Source organism: Cynocephalus volans, chromosome 7 (assembly GCF_027409185.1).
Source record: "Cynocephalus volans isolate mCynVol1 chromosome 7, mCynVol1.pri, whole genome shotgun sequence".
NCBI lineage: Eukaryota > Metazoa > Chordata > Mammalia > Dermoptera > Cynocephalidae > Cynocephalus > Cynocephalus volans.
In genome coordinates, this window is record NC_084466.1 from 144,465,923 (window position 1) to 144,486,660 (window position 20,738).

Below are 20,738 nucleotides of genomic sequence, written 5' to 3' on the forward strand. Positions count from 1 at the left end.
TCAAAGTCAAGTCAACTGGTCAGCAAATCTGCCAGTACTCTGGCTCTTAGAGTGATGTGTTATTTGAGAAATGCTAAGATGTCTCTTGGAGGTTCAGAAACCACTCTTTCATTGAGTTTACCATCGTTTGCTCCTGCTTCTTTTTCTCTTTCTCACATTACTGTAAATTTCACTCCCATAGGGATCTTTTTACAGGTTCAGTTACCTTCTTGCTTGCCTACTTTCTTACAATGACCCTTGTTTGTTTTCCTGTCTATATTGTAATAATGGGATAAAACACAATTTTGCATAGTGTAATGCAGTGAGGTTAAAAGGCTGACTTTAGAGTCAAATAACTCAGCTCAAATCCTGGCTCTACTAGGTGTGTGACATCAAATGAGTTGTTTTTTTTTTTTTTTCTTTTAACTTCCTTGAGCTTCAACTTCTACATTTACAGAATGGGAGAGACTGCTAGCAACGACTACTTCCTAGGTTTAAATGAGATAATACGCATAAAGCTCCAAGCACCCTACTGGGCACACGGCAAGCAGTCAACATTTTCTAGACATTTGGCATTAGGCTGGATTTCTTAGCCAGTCAATCTCGAATAATGAAGGATGGCATTGCCTCCATTTTGCTCCTCATGATAGGATATTCCTTTCAAATGGGAGCTACACAGATGATGCTATCCACAGTTCTCTACAGCTACCATCCTTGGATTCCTTCCCATCAGAACTCAGATATCTTAAGTAATTTATCACAGTATATGGGACAGCAGGCCTGCCAGGAGTTGACAAATACTCTTCCCTTCCTTGAGAGTGATCCTGAAACCTCTTGGAGACAGTGACTTCCTGCTCATGTCTCAGCTTCAGTAATTAATGCCTTTCCCACGCTGGATGGCAATGACCTTGCACAGGCCTGTCTTCTCAAGGCTTAAACGACACACATGTATTGGCTGCTTTTCACCACAGTCTCAAAGTGTATTTGCTCAACTAACAGGTTAGAGGCCTCTCCCCAATGAAGATAACTACTTTTTAAAACTCAATATATTTAGGGCCGAGCCCATGGCGCACTAGGGAGAGTGCGGTGCTGGGAGCGCGACAACGCTCCCGCCGCGGGTTCGGATCCTATATAGGAATGGCCGGTGCACTCACTGGCTGAGCGCCGGTCACGAAATAGATAAAACTCAATATTATCTTTGGTGTTTTAGTCCTAAACATTTAGAATTTTACATTTCAGTTCTAAACATCTAGAATTCTAAACATGTTAAATTTTAAAGTAACATCTTGTTTACTATTAGGAGAACTTCTTCTATTATTCCAGCCATCTCACCACCCCCGCACCCCCAAATATATAACTTGCTGTTATGGCTAAGACATCTTCAAAAGGCACAGAGCTATCCTTCAACACAGCAGTGCATATCCACTCAGACTGAAACCCATGTCAACCTTGAAAGTTCTTACTCACTGACATGCTCTCTCTTTTAAATCCCACTGACCGTTTTTTCTTCTGTACCATTAACCCACCTCTAGTGTCACCTCATTGGGTTGTAATAAAATTTTACAGATGATCCACATTTCCGCAATGATCCTTATGTGCAATTATTTAACCCAAATTAGCATTTCAACCTGCTCAGCTATCCAGGATAATAGCAGTGACCCGGTAATTATAAATTGAATCAATAACCAAACAGGTCAGCAGCCTTGTTTCTGGTATTCTGAGAGTTATGATGAACAAAATTATCTCTTGTCTATATGACAGATGAAGTTTTCAGATATTTATTCCCAGAGCTAAGACCACTTCTGTTCTGCAGAGAAAGGGAAACAGCAAGGACCTATGATTAAACTGTTAAAAGCAGATGCAATTTACTTATTTTTCTTTATGCATCTTTTCCTGCAGAAAAAAACAACTTGAAAGCATGGTTGGAAAAGTTTAGTTCTTTTGATGCTATCTTTGCCCCACCCCCCAAAAAAGGGGTGGTGGTGATGGGGAAGGCAAAGTAGATATAGGAAGGATTACATGTGGCTGTGATCTCTCAAAGTATTTTGCCAAGAAGGTTAGCCAGATAGTTTAATCCTTATTTTGGCAACGGGAAGTAAGGATCCTTCAGTAGGAACCTTCTAGCTATATGTGGGGTGCTCACTCAACCTGTCATGAAGAAGGGGTTCATTTGCCCCATATTTATTTCCCCAGCACATCTTCACGTATTCACTTTTTGATTTCAACAAGGTTTATTTCTTAAAACAAAAAGAAAAACAAAACACCACCAAAAACTAACAAAGAGAGGTCGCACTAGAAAACTAGCAGGTCCTTTCAACGGGAGAGGGAAAAATGGCATTTAATCACTAGAAAGTAGTAAGGCCTCAAAAGTACATCTTTTTGTTTTCACGAAATCTCTTTTAAAAAGGCCCTCTACCTTTCAGCTGATTTTCCCCCTATGCCTTGACTTTGTCCATCTATCCTACCATTCGAAAGGCACAGTCACAGAATGGAAATTGAGGAAATCTTTTTATATTTCCACTCCAGCTCTCATCGTTCATCAAATACTGACCATTAAAAACACTTACCAGAGCTCTGCCTGTTGAGTAAGTGGAAAAATGACATTCTCCATTTACCTTCAATCATGGGCCCCTGTGCGTATGGGGACCCTTAGAAGGACAGTGCTGGAAAGCACTCAGCTGCCCCTCCCCCAGTTCAGCAGGAGCAGGGATGCACGACCACATTCATCTAACTTGCATTCATCCAAAGCCATGCTCTAAGGAGAAAACCTACAGGCAACTGGCAACCAGATCGGATCAATCTTCTGAACACCTATGGGACAACGACTGATATCAGGTGAATGACACCTTATACTAAGTACTGCTGATGTTGACAGTACCTGCCTTGGGTTTTTGTTGAAGTTCACTAGACAAGGTGGTGATAATAGCTGCAGAAGAAGGAGCATTTTCAAAATCTGCACACGTTAAATGTAAGTAAAGAAAGGGAGAAATTAACTGTTTTGGAAAAAAGAATTTGTGTTTGAAGAGGAAGCAGGAGAAGGTTCTGGACAAACATCTTCTCTGGAGACAGTTTCATAAATGCCGTCAGCCTTTACTATGGCCAAGAGGCCATGATGTCTTTCCAGTATAAATCTTAACACTTCTACACTGGATTGCCTGATGAATTGTCAAGACACACCAAAGAGGATAAAATATCTGGACAAAGTGAAAGCTGGGAATAAAGCAGTATGTATTGTGGTGACAATAATAAAACAATAACCCAAACCCAACAATATTACTTCCTTGTTCTAGACATTAAGTCTCTAATGAGCTCCTTTTAAAAACCATACAAATAGTTTTTGGTATATTATAAATTTGCAAGTGTGTAATTGTAATAAGTGAATGTTAGTTTCAAAAGAAAAAAAAAATCATGCCCATTTTGTAGGTCAGTTAAGTCATGCTTTAGCCTCTAAATGGACAGCAGAGAAACTCCTTTTTAGAATGAAAGCTAATGGCCCACTCCAGATTATCACAAACTTGGTCCTGGGAATACCATGTGCTTTGTCTATAATGAATTAGAAATGTTCAGAACTGAGTTATAGCTATAGATAAAATCTGCTATTCACATAAAACTCTTCCAAGTAAGTGACATCAGAATGTTTTTCTTAGGTAATTCTGTTTTCATCATTTTCTTTTACCTGTAATTCAGGTAAGAGGAAAAGGAATAATTTCTGAATATAAATTTAAAAAAATGACTTTTGTCCTATAAATTTGACTTTTCTTTACAACAAAACCAGGACTTATTTCTGGAGCCCAGAGTACTGGATGTCTCTGAGAAGAGTAGAGTCAGTTTATCTAATTGCGAAGGCTGCTTAATTTTACGTGATGAAAATGAGGGGCCGTGTAGGTCAAAGTGCTTAAAAGATCAAAATATCTGTGACTTGAAGTGCATTGCTTGGGAGATGTCAGGCTACTTAAATGTTCTGGTGAGCTGTCCCTCAATTACTGAGGGGCAAAGGGAGACTGCCAAATAGCCTGTCTTCTCTGCCAGGTCCCAAGCTGTTTACAACTTTCTGTGATGGAGCTGAAGTTGACTTCACAGAGTTTACAGCTGAATAACGGGAATCAGATGTTCCTTTTGAACAACAGTATAGGAAGAGAGAAGTTATTAAAAACAGATTTCTCCATCTCTCTCTCTCTCTCCCACTCAAGATGCTCCAAATCTCTTACACTTAAGGTCTGGAGCAAACCAAAAAATTTCACACTTGATGATGATATTTTTATTCATGTCCTGAAACTGTCTCTCTTGGTTATAGCCTTAGGCTAATAAAATATAAAGTTATTTGCATTAAGAGTACACTATTGGAAAAAAGGAAAACCTATTCAATGTCTTGCCAAGCAGAGACACTAATTCTAGCAATACTCATTTGCAGTGGGGCGACCTTCAGTGGCTCCTCTGAATTCACGAGGCTTTAATTTCACTGAATGGGGAAACTGCCACTGGAGCTGAAGCTTTAAAGTAGAATGAAGACCACAGGACAAATACGAGTTGGGGCATAACAGTGTCATGGGCCAAGGCAAGGCACCCGAGGCCTGGGGTCAGAGAGCCCGAGTCTGTGGTTGTGTTGCTGTTATTGCCCAGATAGCCCCAGGCCTGCGGCTCCATCTGACTTCATTCTACAGATGGAGAAACTTAGGGGGTCGACCTCTAAAAGGTTTCTCTCCACTCCAAAATTCCATACTTCCATCTCTCAAGTCATTTAAAGAAAGAATGGGATGTTTTAATCAAAACAGATAGAAACCCAAACTCTCATCCTCAGTGCGGCTCTGGCAGGCACAGGAGAAGGGGGCAGGCATGGAGCCCAGACTGGAGTGCTGCGCTGCCATCCTGAATCGTCAGCAGAGCTACAGAATGGGTTTCAGCTGAGCCAAGATGGCACTATGGAAAGTGGCTCATAGTTTAACAGGCCAAGGTTTCCACTGATTCTCAGAGACCCCTAAAGAAGGTAAAGTCTGTGCAGGGAACGTGGTCTCCTGCCTTGCTGCTTGTCCGGCAGGCTGGCCGGCCCTGGGCAGGGCACGCTGCTTTTTTCCTTTTTTTCCTGCTGTCAGTGGCCCCTGACAGCAGCCTCAGCCAGGATTTAATGCTCTCCTCCCCTGTCTTCCCAGGTTTCTCTCTCACTGTGCCCTTGAGGTATAGAGGAAAGAACGTGAGTTCTGGGCTCACAGAAAGCTGGGTTTCTATCCTAACTCTTCCACTTACCAGTGGGGCAACTCTGGGGAGTTTACCTAACAATAATGGCTCTCAGCCTCAGTCTCCTCAACTGTAAAATGGGAATAATCTTAGCTCCCTCACAGGAATGCCTAGGGAAAGCAAGTGAGAGCGTAGGTAAATCCCCCAGCTTCTGCAGAGTAGGTGCCTGCTCTCACTGGCTTCCTTTCCCATGTCACCACTTTCTGGAGCCAAACCACCCGCACCCAAGCTCTGCTCTTCCCCAGCTCCAGCTTCTGCTGTTCCCTCATCAGGCCTACTCCTTTCTCCTCACCTCCATGTGTCCAAATCTCATCCAACCTCCAAGTTTCAATTGCCCCTTGATACCTTTCCCTCATCTGACATTCCAAAGAACATGGTCTGTGCGATCCACAGCCTGTGATGTGTTTCTGTACCTTGCTACCATCGTTCATCTGTCTTTTCCTCCCTACGGGGCTAGATCTACAGCATCCAGCCCCACACTGTACCAGGGTGCTCGGCCAATACTTGTTCAGTGAGCAAACATGGGGACACCGGCAGCTTTTGGTGTGTTTGCTCTAATGATAACACGTTAGCCACTGCTCCTGATGAAAACCTCGATCAGAGAAGAAAACAGCCAGAACCAGAGTGTGAGATGCACTCGTGAGGTGAGGAAAGCATCTGCCTTCTGCAGGAGCCAGAGAAGTTATGTGAGAAAAGCAGCACAGGGGGAGAAGCGACAGAAGCCTGGCCCGGGACAGCAGCTCCCAGCTGCAGCCTGGACACAGCCGCTAACCTGCAGAGACGGAGCCCGTCCTGTGCGTCGAATCAGACTTTTGGGATAAAAGAAATCGGAGGAAGAATGACGTATGTTTGGCAGCTGCCGTGAAACATGAAAAAAGGGAAGAATGAACAAAGAAATATCCTCAATTCAGAAACATTAAAAAAAAAAAAAACCTTAGGGAGGACTAATTTGATAGAAGTGTCAAGAGGCATCGCTTTAGTTGACGTACATGTGCATTGCTTTGGTCACTTATGGGCCCATGTTTAAAAGCACATTAACTGATCATCAAGTTACAGTAAATTTACCTAAGTTCCGACCCCCCTCGATTGCTTTCCATTTATTTTGGCACAGACATTCTTAGAATATATGAAGGGTAAGAGGTCAATGAAGCCAACTGAGAGATGTTCTGAAGAATCTGTTGTTACAAACGCCCCACGAATTCTTAAATATCACGAATGTGCATTACTCAATGGGGTTGCTGAAAGATTCTTAAAACATTTTCATTTTGCTATGGAAACTGCTCTAATGTGACTCGTGGTGAAAAGCCTGGAAATCTTGGCTCAATATTTGTGATCTGTAGACACGCCCTTAAGAGAGCACCAGATTCATCTCTCTATTCAAAACCTCTTCCCCTTTAAACCCCGCCAACATCAGCGTGAACCCTGGCTCTGGGCACAGGGGCACCTCTTCCCCACGTGGGTCAGCATCCTCCTCACTATCAGGCTTTCCAAAGACAGTCAGCCAGAGCACTGACCTGACCTCCCAAGTAGGAGATGTTGGGTTTAGGAGGAGAGCTTTGGAATTCTCTGGAAAACGTACTAAAGGAAGGAAATAAAAACTCCTCTTGGCCAGAATGAGTGGAAGTATTTCACTCATTGTTTTCATAGGTTATCCATAGAGTTCATCAAGATGTGATCAACAGTGTTAACTATTTTAAAAAATCATTTTAGTAACATGATCTGCAAAATCAAGCAATCCTTACAGAGAAAAGACACACATTCCATATAGTCTGTCTTCATTACCATTTCTCTCTTTGACCCCCAAGAGACTTCATCAGGGATGATGTGAAAATAATTATCTAAAGCACTAAAAGCAACACTGCAGAGCTGGTGCAAACCATTAGCTACTTGGGTGGTTTCTGGGCAGCATCCTCAAGATATGCTGTGAATTTTGCATTCTTATGTTGAAAGTGACAATAAGTTCTATCTTTAATGTTCTTGTATTTTATAAAGATAACCCACTTCCAAAGCATCCATGGTTCCTCGAAAATTCCGCAGTATAGTGCCAAGAACTGGGTGATTGTTCCAGTGAGTGTGGGTCTGGTTAATGGACTGTCAGAAGCATTTACATGTGCTCAAGTTGACACTGGATGTCAGAAACAGAGCAGAACTATCCAAACATTGGTGGGGAAATTCCTCTCCAGCTGTTCTTATCTTTGCTCAATTATTCTGAAAAAAGCGTGTTTTCCCTCTACTTAAAGTATGCTCATAATTGTAAATTCTAAGAGAACTTCTTTTATTCAGGGTCACAGGCAAGGAAAAAGATTCTAAAATACCCAAATGGTAAAATGGTCTCCATCTGATTTATGGATGCCAGTTAGCAAGGGGAAAAAAACAAGCAAAAAAATCCCCAAAATGAAAATAAACTCCTGTGCATACATGTGTTCCATTGAAGAGAACAAGGAAAAGACACTAGAAAATAAAAGCCACAGTATCCAAGGTGGCAGGCAAAATGGGTGTCACTTTTGATAATCATTTGTCTGAAGCCAAGTGATCCCTTCATAAGTCACACATTAGTGACCAGATCCATCGATGACCCACTGTGCTGCTGCTGGGGATTACACAGCTCCTGGTGTTTGCTAACAGCAGATCGAGAAGAAATTACTCCACACACTGGAGTCTGGCCTCCAGACTAAATCCAGGCCATTCTTTTCCTTAAGATAGCAAGTGGAGTGTAGTCAAACTCCAGGTTTTCCATGGGTACCACTAAGTTAGCTAAACTGAGGGACTGGGATTCAGTCTGATTATCCCTCTTTAAAATACTTCAAATACGTGAAAAACAGGGGGCATCTGAACAGGATACAGATTATGATCATGACCTGACAACTGTGTGCAGCTCTTTGCTTCTGACATAGATAAAATATGACCATCTGGAGGTGTTCTGAGAATTGACTAATTTACATATCTGGGCTCATCATTACTTTCCCCAAAGGTTTTATCTGACAAATCAGCAGCTTTCGGAACCGCAGGCTTCTCTGGGGAATTTGGATTTGAGAGGTCAGTAAAATGCACCACGAGCTGAGCAATGGATGCAGAGTTTGGGATGAAGTGGTATGTTATGCACTAAGTTTAAAGAATCTGATGAGAAGGTCACCAGATGTTGAACTTGATTTTTCTCCCATCTTTATGGTTTGGCTTTTCCCTGAATGCTTTCCTAAGAAGCTGACTAGTGAGGCAGGGCCCCAATACAAGCATTTGGAACAAAAAAACATAACAATAAACTTCAGGTAGGAGAGCATCCCCTTCCCTGGACAAATGGCCTTTGAACTTGGTTTTCTCTGGGGGGAAAAGTCAGGAAAAAGTAATGTCACCCAAACCCTAGCCCCAAGAATCAGTGATTCTGAAGCACATGGCCTACAAGTGCACCTGGCATCATGGTTCTAATTGTTTCCTTACCCGTAATTTTTCCTCTGTCTTAGTAGACTGCTTACAGTCGGGATGCCAAACGGTGGAACCTGGAAAGACACAACGCACCGCTAAGAGGAAAGGAGATGGAAAGAAGCCACGGTCCTATCAACAGAACTTCTGAGAATGGCTCATCTCCCTCTTTCCCCATATAAGGAAGTGTGACAGCCCCATCCATGCCCAAGTAAATCATGACACAGAAATCAAACAACTGCAAGCTCTGGGAGAGTTTTCCTCATCTAGCCTGAGCTTGTTCAATAAAGGTTATAATTCTAGACCACAGAGCCCATTAATTGGGCACAAGAGTGTTTTGATGCAAATGTTTAGTTCTTAACTGAGTCTTTTTTAAAAAAAATTATATTCTTGTCCTTTAAAAGTAATGTCTAAGTGCTTATTATAAGCTTTATTTAATTTCAGAAAATAAGCCATGTTTATATACCATGAAAACAACCAAGTAATTTAGTTGAAGGAAATAAAGTCAAGCCAGATAGTCCATATCCAGAAGCAAAACTTGTTGAATTTGTCATTGATTTAATTATACAGTCGCATACACAGAAATGGGAAATTAAGCCATCTAGTAGAAAGTCTGAAAGTTATGTTACAAAGCCCAAAGTTTCCTTTAGTCTTCAACATTTTAATTAACTTAAAAAAAAAGTCATCACTTTTAAACTAGTGAAGTAACAATTTAGGTGTTATTTTCTGTTGTTGAGTCAATAGTCTCACTTTCTTAGATTATGGAGCACTTTCATGGATGGTACCAGCATCCCAGAATTAAGCAAAACACTTATTTCTAATAGAAAGCCCTTACCTTGTAAGAGTCCAGTGCCTGCCAATATGATTTTGTATGACTAGATATATGAGTGTACTTCAAAGAATTCATGGAAAGATAGAATCAAAAGATAATATGAATCCACAAACTTTTTGAAGATCCCTCGTATTGCATGTCACTTATATGATCATGGGTTAGGCTGGTCTGTAAGCCCTATGTGCATCTGAGGGTACACTCAAGTGTGGAGATGGACAGAAGAACTTGAATGAACACTTAAAGAGACTTAAGCAAAAAAAGTCACTAAATTGAAAGCAGTGAGCAAATCATATAAGCATAATAAAATTCTTGGTATGGACATTAGACTTTCTACATTTCATGGTGTAACTTATGAATTATTTTATACCACTGAGCTAAAATAGTTTTAAATTAATGACAAGGAAAAATAAATTTTATATCAGAATAATACTTTAATCCCTATCTATCATTTCCATCTCGCTTAACCCAGCTCTGCCTCACGGGAAAAAAAAAAAAAAAAGAAAGAAAGAAAATCAAATAAACAAAAACCACACAGACACACAGGTCCCTTCAGCACGAACACTGGCTCAAAGACTGACTACAAAGCAAAGGAAATCTAATGTGCTGTGCCAAGGGGTCAGGCTCAGGCCCAGGCGAAGCATTCGCTGTGAAGGTTCTCCTGAGCAGGGGTCACTGGCCAGAGCACTGGGTCTGCACATGTCAACATTGTTCTCCGGAGGTCAGACACACAAGCAACGTGACTGAGAGAGAACATCAGATGCTGAGGAAGATGAAACTGCTCATTCTTCAAGGATGAGCCAAGAGGCAGGCAAAGGGTATCGAAGCCATCCCAGAGGAGATTTAGAATAGCCCCTGAGATTCTGAGTGTAGCCCATCTTAACAGACAGTAGTTTGTCCATAGTGTGAATGTGCTGTGTTTGTGCACAGCTTGAAGCCCCCTCTCTATTCAGCTTCAGAGCCACCTGGAATGTGCAAAGTGTGCCTGGAGCCTTTGAGCCTCAGTTTCCAGCAGACGCAGGGTGGACACGCACTCCTGTGTCTTTGTTATATGAGCGCTGTAATTGACATGTTGAGATCTAAGACAAAGCCTGGAGACCCAGTGAAGAATAAATCTGCTTCCTACTGAAAAATGCAAAGTGACACCTGCCTATTGCCACTGCAGATGTCCAGCTTGTCCTTGGGAAAACGTGTCACATAAAGCCCACATGAGACCACAGATTTGGTACTTGTCACTTGTCTTTATGGGGGACCTCAAAATTCACTGATATTTTTAAGAGTGAGCATTCTAAAGCTAAGAGGATGTTTGGGTTGTCAATTTCCCATCTAGCTAGCATTTTTTAAGGACAGAATAGCCAAAGAAGACTTTGCTTTAATACATAAGAAACATTTCTGTAGACAATTGCATAAACACAAAATTGAGACAGCAAAGCAAACCATTTATTAAAAGCACACATAGTGTTATGTGTAAAAAGAAATGAAGAAATGGCATGCAAAGGCAGTTAAGACCCAGTGATTACCAAAACTGAACAAGCAAAAGCTCTTAACGGTTCTTGCTAATTTTACTGATAAACCCTTGTCTGATTAATGACTCTTTTTCCAGCTAAAAATAGCAAAATGCTGGCACAGACAGTGCTGTTTGACTAGAAGAGAATTCTCTCCTAAAGCCTCTCTGAGAAGCTTCGGAATTTTAGAGGAGATAAAAACTGGTCATAGTTTCGCTGGGAAAATTTCTCAAAATTATTTTCAATTAAAAAAAAAATATCTAATGGCTCCCTGATAATGAGTACCTCCTTGCCACCAGAAATTTCTCAATTTCTCTTTTAGGGACTTTGGGTGTGTTTTCTCTTGCTCTCTCTCTCTGTTTCTTTCTCAATATGAGAGCTATGTCATCTTAATGAGGTAATTCACCAAATACGAGATATTCTTCTTGAAAGCCCAGAGAAGAGCAGCCTGGGAAGCCTCAAAAGTCCTTCTCATAGGATAGAGAAGGGAGAAAAGACAAAGTAGCCCTCAAATAAGGAACGTTTCTAGAAATTTCTAGAAATGCTTTCTCCCTTTTGATCTTTTGTTTCCCAAGCACATTCCTTAGGACGGGGTTGCTGCTGATTTTCACTCTTCCCTCAATCCATGGCATCAGACATTGAGTCCTACTCGTTCATTCCAAGCAACAGTCACAGAGCCTCAGGGGCTCACTGCCAGCATGTCAATTGCTTGGCTAATTAATACTAACTGATGAGGTTACTTTTGGTCACATTCAGCTAGGATTCGGGTAGCCTTGCAGCTAAGAAAATGCCTCCTCTAAAAACAAACATAGCAAGGTTTTCTTTCCCCATGTGGGGAAAACTTATTGTGTTCTTGTGTCCATCTTACCTTGAAGATACATTTCCTCTCCTTCTGTGAACATCTGATGGCATCTGCTGCATCGTGCACAGCTGGGGTGGTAATGTTTGTCACCTGCCTGCAAGAGAAAACGTAGGGAACATTTAGGCTATACCTTGTCTGGCTCCCAGACTTTTTTGGACTTGGGGATCTAGAAGAAAAGAGAAGATGCTGAGGAAGGAAAAATAATTGTGCAATTGACCAGACTTGCCACACCAACAGCCCTAGAAGGTAAAGCCAACCCCACTGGAACTAAGAAGGTCTCAAAGACGAGCTACTCATGCTGGCCATGATGGGGCTGCCTTGCCTCTTGGGGTTGCTGGCTTCCAGTACTCTCTTGACCTGGGCTTTTCTGGAGGGTTGCCAGTTACACACCATGTGTCTGAGATGAGTCCACGCTGTCTCCCAAAAACCTCACTTCAAAAACATTAACATCCAAATCTATGCTGGGGGCTAATGTTGTCTTATGCTAAACTCATAAAAATAAATGATCCTTATATTTAGCATGTTCTTGCTTTCTTGGCTAGACAATCTGAAAATAATAAAATCTACCCAGTTTGCATTAAGGTGAGAAAACCATAGTAAAAGATATCATGTGCTGCTTTTATCTCAGAAGGAGCTCAAATTCTCTTTTATGCAGCTTACAACAATCTTTTGCCAATGTCTTATATTAACAGCTTTCTGAGGAAGGCATTTTACTGAAGTGGCTCTGTATTATTCATTGGCATTTCACATTCCTAAATATGACAGATGTCATCACAGCAGGTGTTGACTTCCCCAAAGCAAAGTGTCACTGGACACAGGGACAATTCTCTAGACAGGTGCCAAGTCACATTAGAGTTATGTTCCAAATGCATGCCTGACAAAAACAAAATCCTTTCACTCACAGCCTGGCAAAAAATCTTCAACACCTAAAAATTATGAATTGTACTCTGTGATTAAATCATTTTTATCAATCAAGTGTGAAAACATTTCTTTTGCACTAATCAAGTGCAAGATAGGGCTGAGAATGAGTTAGAAGTGGCTGCACTGGCATCTGAAACCTGCAAGAAACTGCAACAGGAAATCAGATGTCAGGTACTGATTCCTTTCTCACACCATTGTGTAGAAACTGTAAAAGCCACTTAGCAGCCAGAGCATGAGATGGTAGTCAGCTATTCAAGATAATCAAGCAGAAAATAAAATTGAAGTTATTTAAATTAAAAGCTAGGAATAAAACCTTTCAGTGGTGCCTGTCAGAAAATGCCAGAAGGGGTACTCCTGTCCTTGTCCACATCTTACTTTTTATTTATTTAAATTTTTTTTTTTTTTTTTGCTGGGGGGTAGGGTGATGGTGAGAGTGATGAGAAAAGTGTAGGGAATATTAACACAAAGTAGCCCCTGCCGTTATAACATCTGGGGTTGAATGTGAGTGAAAGGAGGAAGAAAGAAGAAACTACTCAGTTCTAAATATTCAGTTTTACACCAGGTTGGTTCAGCTAGGGTATGAGTGCTCGGAGGTCCAAATGAATTTGGACAATCTCTGAATTCTCAAGGACAATATAAGTGAAAGAATAAAGGCTCCTTGAGAGGAATCTGGTGTAGTCAGCAGTGAAAGGCACATTTCTCTGTAAGCTAGGACATCTCTTCAAGCTGATAAAATGTATTTACCATAGTCAGTGGTGAAACATTAGAAGCATTCTCTTTCAAGGTAGGAACAAGACAAACATGTACACTTTCACCAATATCATTGTACACGGCCTTAGTCCTAGCCAATGTGATAAGTCAAGAAAAAGGAATAACTATAAAGATCACTAATAAAAGAGTTCAGTCAAGTGGCTAGATTAAATATTAATATATAAAAACCATTATTTCCTATTCATTAGCAGTAAAAATTAAGTGAATGTAATGGGAAAACAGGACCCCATTTGTCATAACAAATAAACCCTCCAAAGCAAGATCTACATTAGGAAAATTGTAGAACTGATGGACATAAAAGACCTAAATAGAAACACATAATATTTCTGGATGGGAAAACTAAATATTGTGAAGATGCTGATTTATCTAAAATGAACCTATTAATGGGATGTGTGGAAGCACACAGGCCTGACAAAGAACAGGGGTGCACCAAGGGCAAAAGTCCTAAATGCACTTATGCAGAACCTAAGTGCTGAAAACAGCACATGCTGGAAAGAGCAAACAGTTTCTGCCAGATTAGATAAGAACATTAAGGTCATTTCTTATCCAGCTTCACTCCCTTTCCTTTGTTTCTCAAGATGTTTCCCAGAGAATGCCTCATAGCCAATTTCTTTTCATTCCTTTGATAAATGATTAAGCTGCTTTTTCTCTTGTGTTTCCTTGTCTTTACAATAAAAGCTGAAGCAAATACCGACTCGGGGCTGCACCTTGTTTCTCCCTCCTTGAGGGAGTTTTCTTGGTGCAGTCCCTTTGGGCTTCTCATTGCTTTTAATATTTGGGCTCTGAGTAATCTTTGAGTTTCTGTTACACAGTGAGAAGTAACAGTGATGCATTTCCAATCAAAATACTCACAAGAGTTTCCTTTAAAGACCTTGATAGTTTACTTCTATAAGTTCACATGGAAGAAAAACATGCACAAAAATACAAAGACATTTCTTGAAAAAGAGAGCAGCAATGAGAGGGGATTTTCCCTTCCTGCTATTAAAATTTGCCCTAAGGCTAAAATAATTAAAGTACTTTAATACTGGTGTAGGAGTAGAAAATAAGTCAATGGAGCAGAAGAGATAAACCACTTGCAAGCCATACATACTAGAGAATTTAGTTTATGATAAAGGTGGTGTCTCAAATGAGTTGAGAGAATGGATTATTCAATAAATGGTGAGTACAATTGGTTCTCCACTTAGAGAAAGATAAATCTAGATACCTAACTTATAACCCATATGAAAATAAACTCTACAAAGCTTACAAATCTAAAAGTAGAAACAAAACTATGGAAGTATTAGAAGAACATAGAGGAGACTATTTTAATAAACTTGGGGTGGGAAGACTTTGCCAAACAAGGCAAAACCTAGAAACAATAAAGACAAATATTGGCTGACTTGTGCACGAAAAAAAAAAAAAAAAAAATCTCTAGATATAAAACAAAGCTAAAAGAAAAATAGGAGAGAAAATATTTGCCACACATTTCAGACAAAGGATTATTATTTAGACTATAAGAAGGTACTTCAGAAAGTTCATGGAAAGGTTTGTATTGTCTTTTAATTCTATTTTTCCATGAACTTTTTGAAGTACCCCTGTATAAAGAGTGCCTACAATGAAAAATAAGTGGAAACATGGGCAAAGGGCAATTTCCAGAGAAAATGTAGATGATCCAAAAAATAAAGACATAGCTCAACCCTACCAGTAACCAGAGAAATACAGTTCAGAAAAAATACTTTTCTTCATCAAATTGGCAAAGATTAAAAGAAGACTAATGTGAGAAAACAGGCATCCTCACACACTGTTGGTGACCAAATCCTTTTTGGAAAGCAACTTGACAATATCAATTAAAATTTAATATGCACATACCCCTGACCTCTACTTCTAGGAGGAAGCTATCCTATAGAATTTCTCACATATGTACCCAAAAGTATATGTATTAAGGATATTCAGTACTGTATTATTTATAACAGCAAAGAACAAAGAAGCAGAAAACAACCCATATGAGGACATACTTAAATGAAATATTGAATCATATGTAGCCATTAAAAGAATGAAGTAAACTTCTATAAATTACATGGAAAGAGTTCAAGCTAATAGAAAGAGTTCAAGTGGTATCACTTAGAGAAGAAAACCAAATGGAGACACTGGGGTAAGTCTTACTGGTAAAATCCAGTTCCAGTACTGTATAATCTTGTGAAGGTGACAAGCTCTCCAACTTCAGCTTCCAACTATAAAATGGGTAGACTAACAGCACTCACCTCTTGGAGTTGATGAGAGGACTATTAGGAACCTGGTATATTTCCTGGCAGCACATTAAGTGCTTTAAAAGCATGATTTTATTTAACCTCCTCATCAATCCTACAAGGCAGGCACTGTTACTATTACTCATGTCAAAGAGAACACACAAGTATATGTGTAGCAATTTTATATGTGTGACCCGTTTGGAGACAAGATAGGAAGAGTGCACACCAATTAGTTTGCTGTGATTACCTCTGGAGAATAAGGTAGGAGTGAGGAAAGAGTAAGGGTAGGGACCCTCACATTTTCCTCTGTAGCCTTCTACATTGTCTCAATCTTTTACAACAAGAATTTTTTTATGCTACTGCGTAATCAGAAAATAAAGACTAAGAGGGGAAAGTTCATGTCTCTGAAGTCATGACACTAGGCCTTGAGTTTTTACTCCAGTCCATACATATGATCTTGGGCAAATCACAAACTCTTGGACTCTCTATTGTAAAGTAGAGATAATGGCAGTGATGATGATGGTTATGATAACTGTGGAGGTGGTAGTGACAATAATGACGGTGATGATGGTGGTGGTGGTGATGCTGGTGGTATTGATAGTGGTGACAGTAACAAAGACGGTGACGGTGATGGTGGTAGTGATGGAGGTGGTGATGATGGTGATAGTGATGGATATGGTAGTGATGATGGTGGTGGTGATGGTGGTGTTGATAGTGGTGATGGTAACAGAGATGGTGATGGTAACAGTGATGACGGTGATGGGGATGGTGGTAGTGATGGAAGTGGTGATGATGGTGGTAGTGATGGAAGTGGTGATGATAGTGGTGATGATGGTGATAGTGATGGTGGATATGGTAGTGATGATGGTGGTGATGGCAGTGGTGGTGATGACAATGGTGGTAGTAGTGAGGAGGAGGAAGAGAAAGATGAGAAAGAGAAGGAAGAGAAGGAAGAGGAGGAAAAGGAGGAAGAGGACGAGGATGCTGCTGATGATAATAAAAGTGAACATGTTTACTGTGATTATTCTGTGTCCATTACCATTTACATGATTCACAAACACTTAGCCAACTGTGTCACAGTAATCTAAGAAGGCAGGATCCATTATTATCCCCACTTTACAGATGACGAAGCTGAGGCCTAGAGGGGTTTAGGCACTCGTTCACAGTCACAAAGTTAGAATTGGTGGGACCAGGATGCAAACCCAGGCATTCTGGCTCTGGAGCACACGTTCTTAACTAGTACCACAACTAGTAACCACATGCCATAACTACCTCACAATGATGTTGGAATGAATGATCAAACGACATTTTGAAAATGGTGTGACACACTGCACACAATAATAGTAATGACAGGAATGGCAACGGCATGACTCCCTGCCCAGAGATGGTCCCTGGGCCATTCACAAAAAGGCAGCTTGTCGGTGTGCTTTGGGATGCTGGTAAAAGGCTCTCTGGATGCCCACCCTTCCCCAAGAATGGGCACAGGAGAGCAACTGTGTTGTACCGACTGTCACACAGGATGGATAGAAGACCCCAAGTCAAGGCGCTACCTGGAAAGGCTTTGCTCTATAAACTGTCAGCAAAAGCACTGCTAGGAAACACTCCCATCATAATGCCAGGATGTCGGTCTTGACCCACACACTTGCTTCATCCCAAGATGCTGACATGCCAAGAAATCATCGAGCCAGAGTCAAAAGGCAGTCTCACAGCCATTCAAGAGTCTTAGTTTTGGTAGCAGTGCAGGCCTGAGGGGCTCCAGGGTGAGGTGCTCACGGGTGAGGAACCCCTACCTTGCATGGGTGAATCACCTCTCTCTGTTTCATTTCTCCTTACACAGGCACCCAAGACAGTCAAAGACATGCCCTGTGCACAGGGCCAGGAAAAGGATCAGAGCTGAACACAGACAAAGCCTCATATGCAAACTAACCAAAAACTGAACATAGCTGAATCAATGTCATTTAAACCGGTCATTTTAGAGGAAGGAAAGTACTTCAGATCGTGAGCAAAATGAAAGACCATATAAGAAACAAGTAATAAATATGGAATTCACTGTAGGGAGGAGGCTATAGATTATAAAGTTTTAAAAGCACAGCAGGGGCTTAGTTGTGGCAGGTGACCACATGAGCACAGGTTTACCTGGTACCTGGCCTCAGTCACACAACCTGCAACCCTAGCTATGCTGGAGTTTGCCAGAGTTCTGTAACTGCTTTTCTCTATCTCTGTACCCTGCTACTTCAAAAAATTAGAACCTCATTTCTGCATTTTCACACATTTAAAATGCACATTAAAAGACTACATTTTTGGTAGCATTAAACTGTATGAGCAATAGACAAATTGTTTATTTAGCTGAGTTTACAAAGGACCTGCTTACACATTCAAAATGCTAAAAACTGCTTGACTTTAATAGTGCTGGTTAAATCAGATGTCTGTGGTTACTGTTACTATTTGGTTAATCTGTACATTGAAGCATGAACTTAAGCATACAACCCAGAGTTCTGGGGAAATAACATCTACTACTCTAAGCAAAATACAGTGTAAGGCACCAAATTTTTGATGATAGTCATTGTCTGGAAGAGTAGACAGAAGTCCTGAATTCCTTGTGGATATCAGGTGCCATGAAAGGGCTACAAGATTTGGAGTCAGGAGGTTTAGGTATCATTCCTTAATTTGTTACATTATGCAACTATTTATCCTCTCCAAGCCCCAGGACCCTCATTTGAAAAATGTGAAAGGATGAACTAGACAATTTTGAGTCCCATCCAGCTGTAAAATTCTCTGTTTCTGTGTGAAATCCCATACTTCTACAAGTTCACATAACAGTGTTAACAGAAAAGCAATTCAGATAGAGAAAAAACATTTTTGATGGCAGAGAATGGATTTTAACCAATGACTCCATAGTGTCTAACACCCAGGAGGAATTCTGATGCCCTGACTAATCCTATTGTAATATGCTATTGGGAATAGAAAAAAACAAAAAACAAAAAAACCCCACTGTAATTATAGAACCCATCCTTGGACAGATTATCTGTCCAAAACTCTGCTTCACTCCTAGACTGCTAAGAAATAAATGTTCTTTTCAGTTTCTCCTTATTCCCTTTCTCTTGTAGTGCTCTACTCCTGACAGCCTGGGAGACATGGAAGACGGCCCTGCAGGTCCACCTTCCGCCATTTGTAACTTCTGCTTTGCCTGCTTCCAAAAAGGACTTAACAAAGAAGGCCATGATTCAAAAACAATTGATCAAAAACCTTAAAAAGCAACAGACCCCCCAACTCAGACAAATATGTTTGTTATGATGTGAGTTTCTTAGTGAATGAGACCAAACGGGAAAACGATGGGCCGCAAAAGTCTCACTGTCTGAACAAATGGCCGTGTACAACTGTCACTAGAGAGGCAAGGTTTCCCAACCCTAAATTAATAACAGTCATCGCAGGCTGAAGTTCCATAAGGTCTTGCTCTGTGCCAGGTTTTGTACCAGGTACTTTAAGTGACTTGTCTCACAAAAGTCCTGTGAGGCTGGTGCTATTTTATAGTCTTGTTCAACAAGCAAAGAAACTAACTTGTTGTACCCAATCCCCCAATACTTCCAGATGGCAGAGTCAGGCTGTGGACCAGGTAGCCTGACTCCAGGCCCACATGTTTGAACACCCTGTTAAACTGCCTCCTCCAAGCACCAGAGGAACTTTCATACAGGGACCCTCAGTTATAGAACACAAAAACATGTTCCATAACCATTTTGCTGATGGTAGGAAGTATTCAAGTAGTTTTTTTTTTTTTTTAATATAGATCCTTGAGAAATACCAAGAAAGACCATTGAATAAAATCATTTCCATAGGGGAAATTAAACTTTCAAGGTCCAGGTTTGTAGTTTTTTTTTTAAGTTCTAACTTGATTCAGATGATGCCTAGAATCCCCAAAGAAACAAATTGCTTTTTAGTCTTTAAGACTCTTCTGAACCCAGCTCTGGTTGATGGTGATTTCAGACAAAGGACATGCAAACACTTGGAGGTTAGTGTGTTGGCCTAAATCAGGAATTTTCCAACTCTACTGTGAATAAGCAACACCCAAGAACCCTTATAAAAATGGGTTCAGCAGCCCTAAGGTGGGGCACAGAAATGGACTTCTTTTTTTAAATTTTACTTTATAAGAGTCTATGCAGATCACCACAAACTGGGGAATCACTGGTCTGGGTGGTACCAAAACCTCAAACCTAATGATAGATGAGGTAACCAAAGGGAGTAACAAGGATGTATTGCTTAGGTGGCAGGTGCCTGGGTGTGAAGGGAGAGGCAGAATCACTCAAGTTCCCTGTTTTACTCTTGCAGAAAGGCAGTGCAGAGGCTGACTCAGCTGTTTTGCATCCTCTGCTTTCCCCCCAAGTGGGAGAGGTTTCCAATGCAACTGGAATGGCTTGATCTCCAAGCTGAACACTCATCTGTTCCAGGAGGCTTTTTTTCCTGAAACAGCATCATAAATAGGCAGGATAATGAGGGTGTGCCTTGGCCCAAAGTTTGTATCCTGGGCAAAGGTGAATAAATCAGTCTGCCCAGACAGCCTTCACAAAGCCCAGAGGGCTCCGCACAAGTCTGTGCAAAGCCAGCCTGCACAGATGAGAACATGCTGTAGACCTACCGCCTCACCAACTGCAACCTGCCTGAGCTCATAAACTCTGCACCAAATACATGTGGTGTGTCAGAAGGAGGGTCAGCAGTTTGTCTTTCCAAGTAAGGTTGCACAAATTAGTTAGGGAAAAATAAACCATTACTCTCTAATGCTCTGGTTCTCTCTGACCACCTGCTCAAAACATAAAAGCAAAAACAGCAACCCCCTTTTTTTAATGGAAGTAAAGAATTAAAAAAGGTTCAGTATCCCAGAGTAAATGCATACTGGCTTTTCACAGATAGTTACTGCTTTCTTATCCCCTTCCAAGGAATTAAGCTCAAAACTTTAAAGCAGCCTTTGCCATTTAACAGTGCTATATAATTGTTATCTGTAAACA

General features: G+C 40.8%; 1 protein-coding gene across 1 annotated transcript in view; it reads right to left on the reverse strand.

Annotated features, from left to right (window-relative positions):
- ABLIM1 (actin binding LIM protein 1) overlaps positions 1-20,738 on the reverse strand; it is a 177,114-nt gene that overhangs the window by 39,160 nt on the left and 117,216 nt on the right. The window contains exons 7-8 of the mRNA XM_063101647.1: positions 11,831-11,918; positions 8,647-8,705 (exon numbers count right to left, since the gene is read on the reverse strand). Of these exons, the coding sequence (XP_062957717.1) occupies positions 8,647-8,705; positions 11,831-11,918 (147 nt within the window). The remainder of the gene's footprint in view (positions 1-8,646; positions 8,706-11,830; positions 11,919-20,738) is intronic.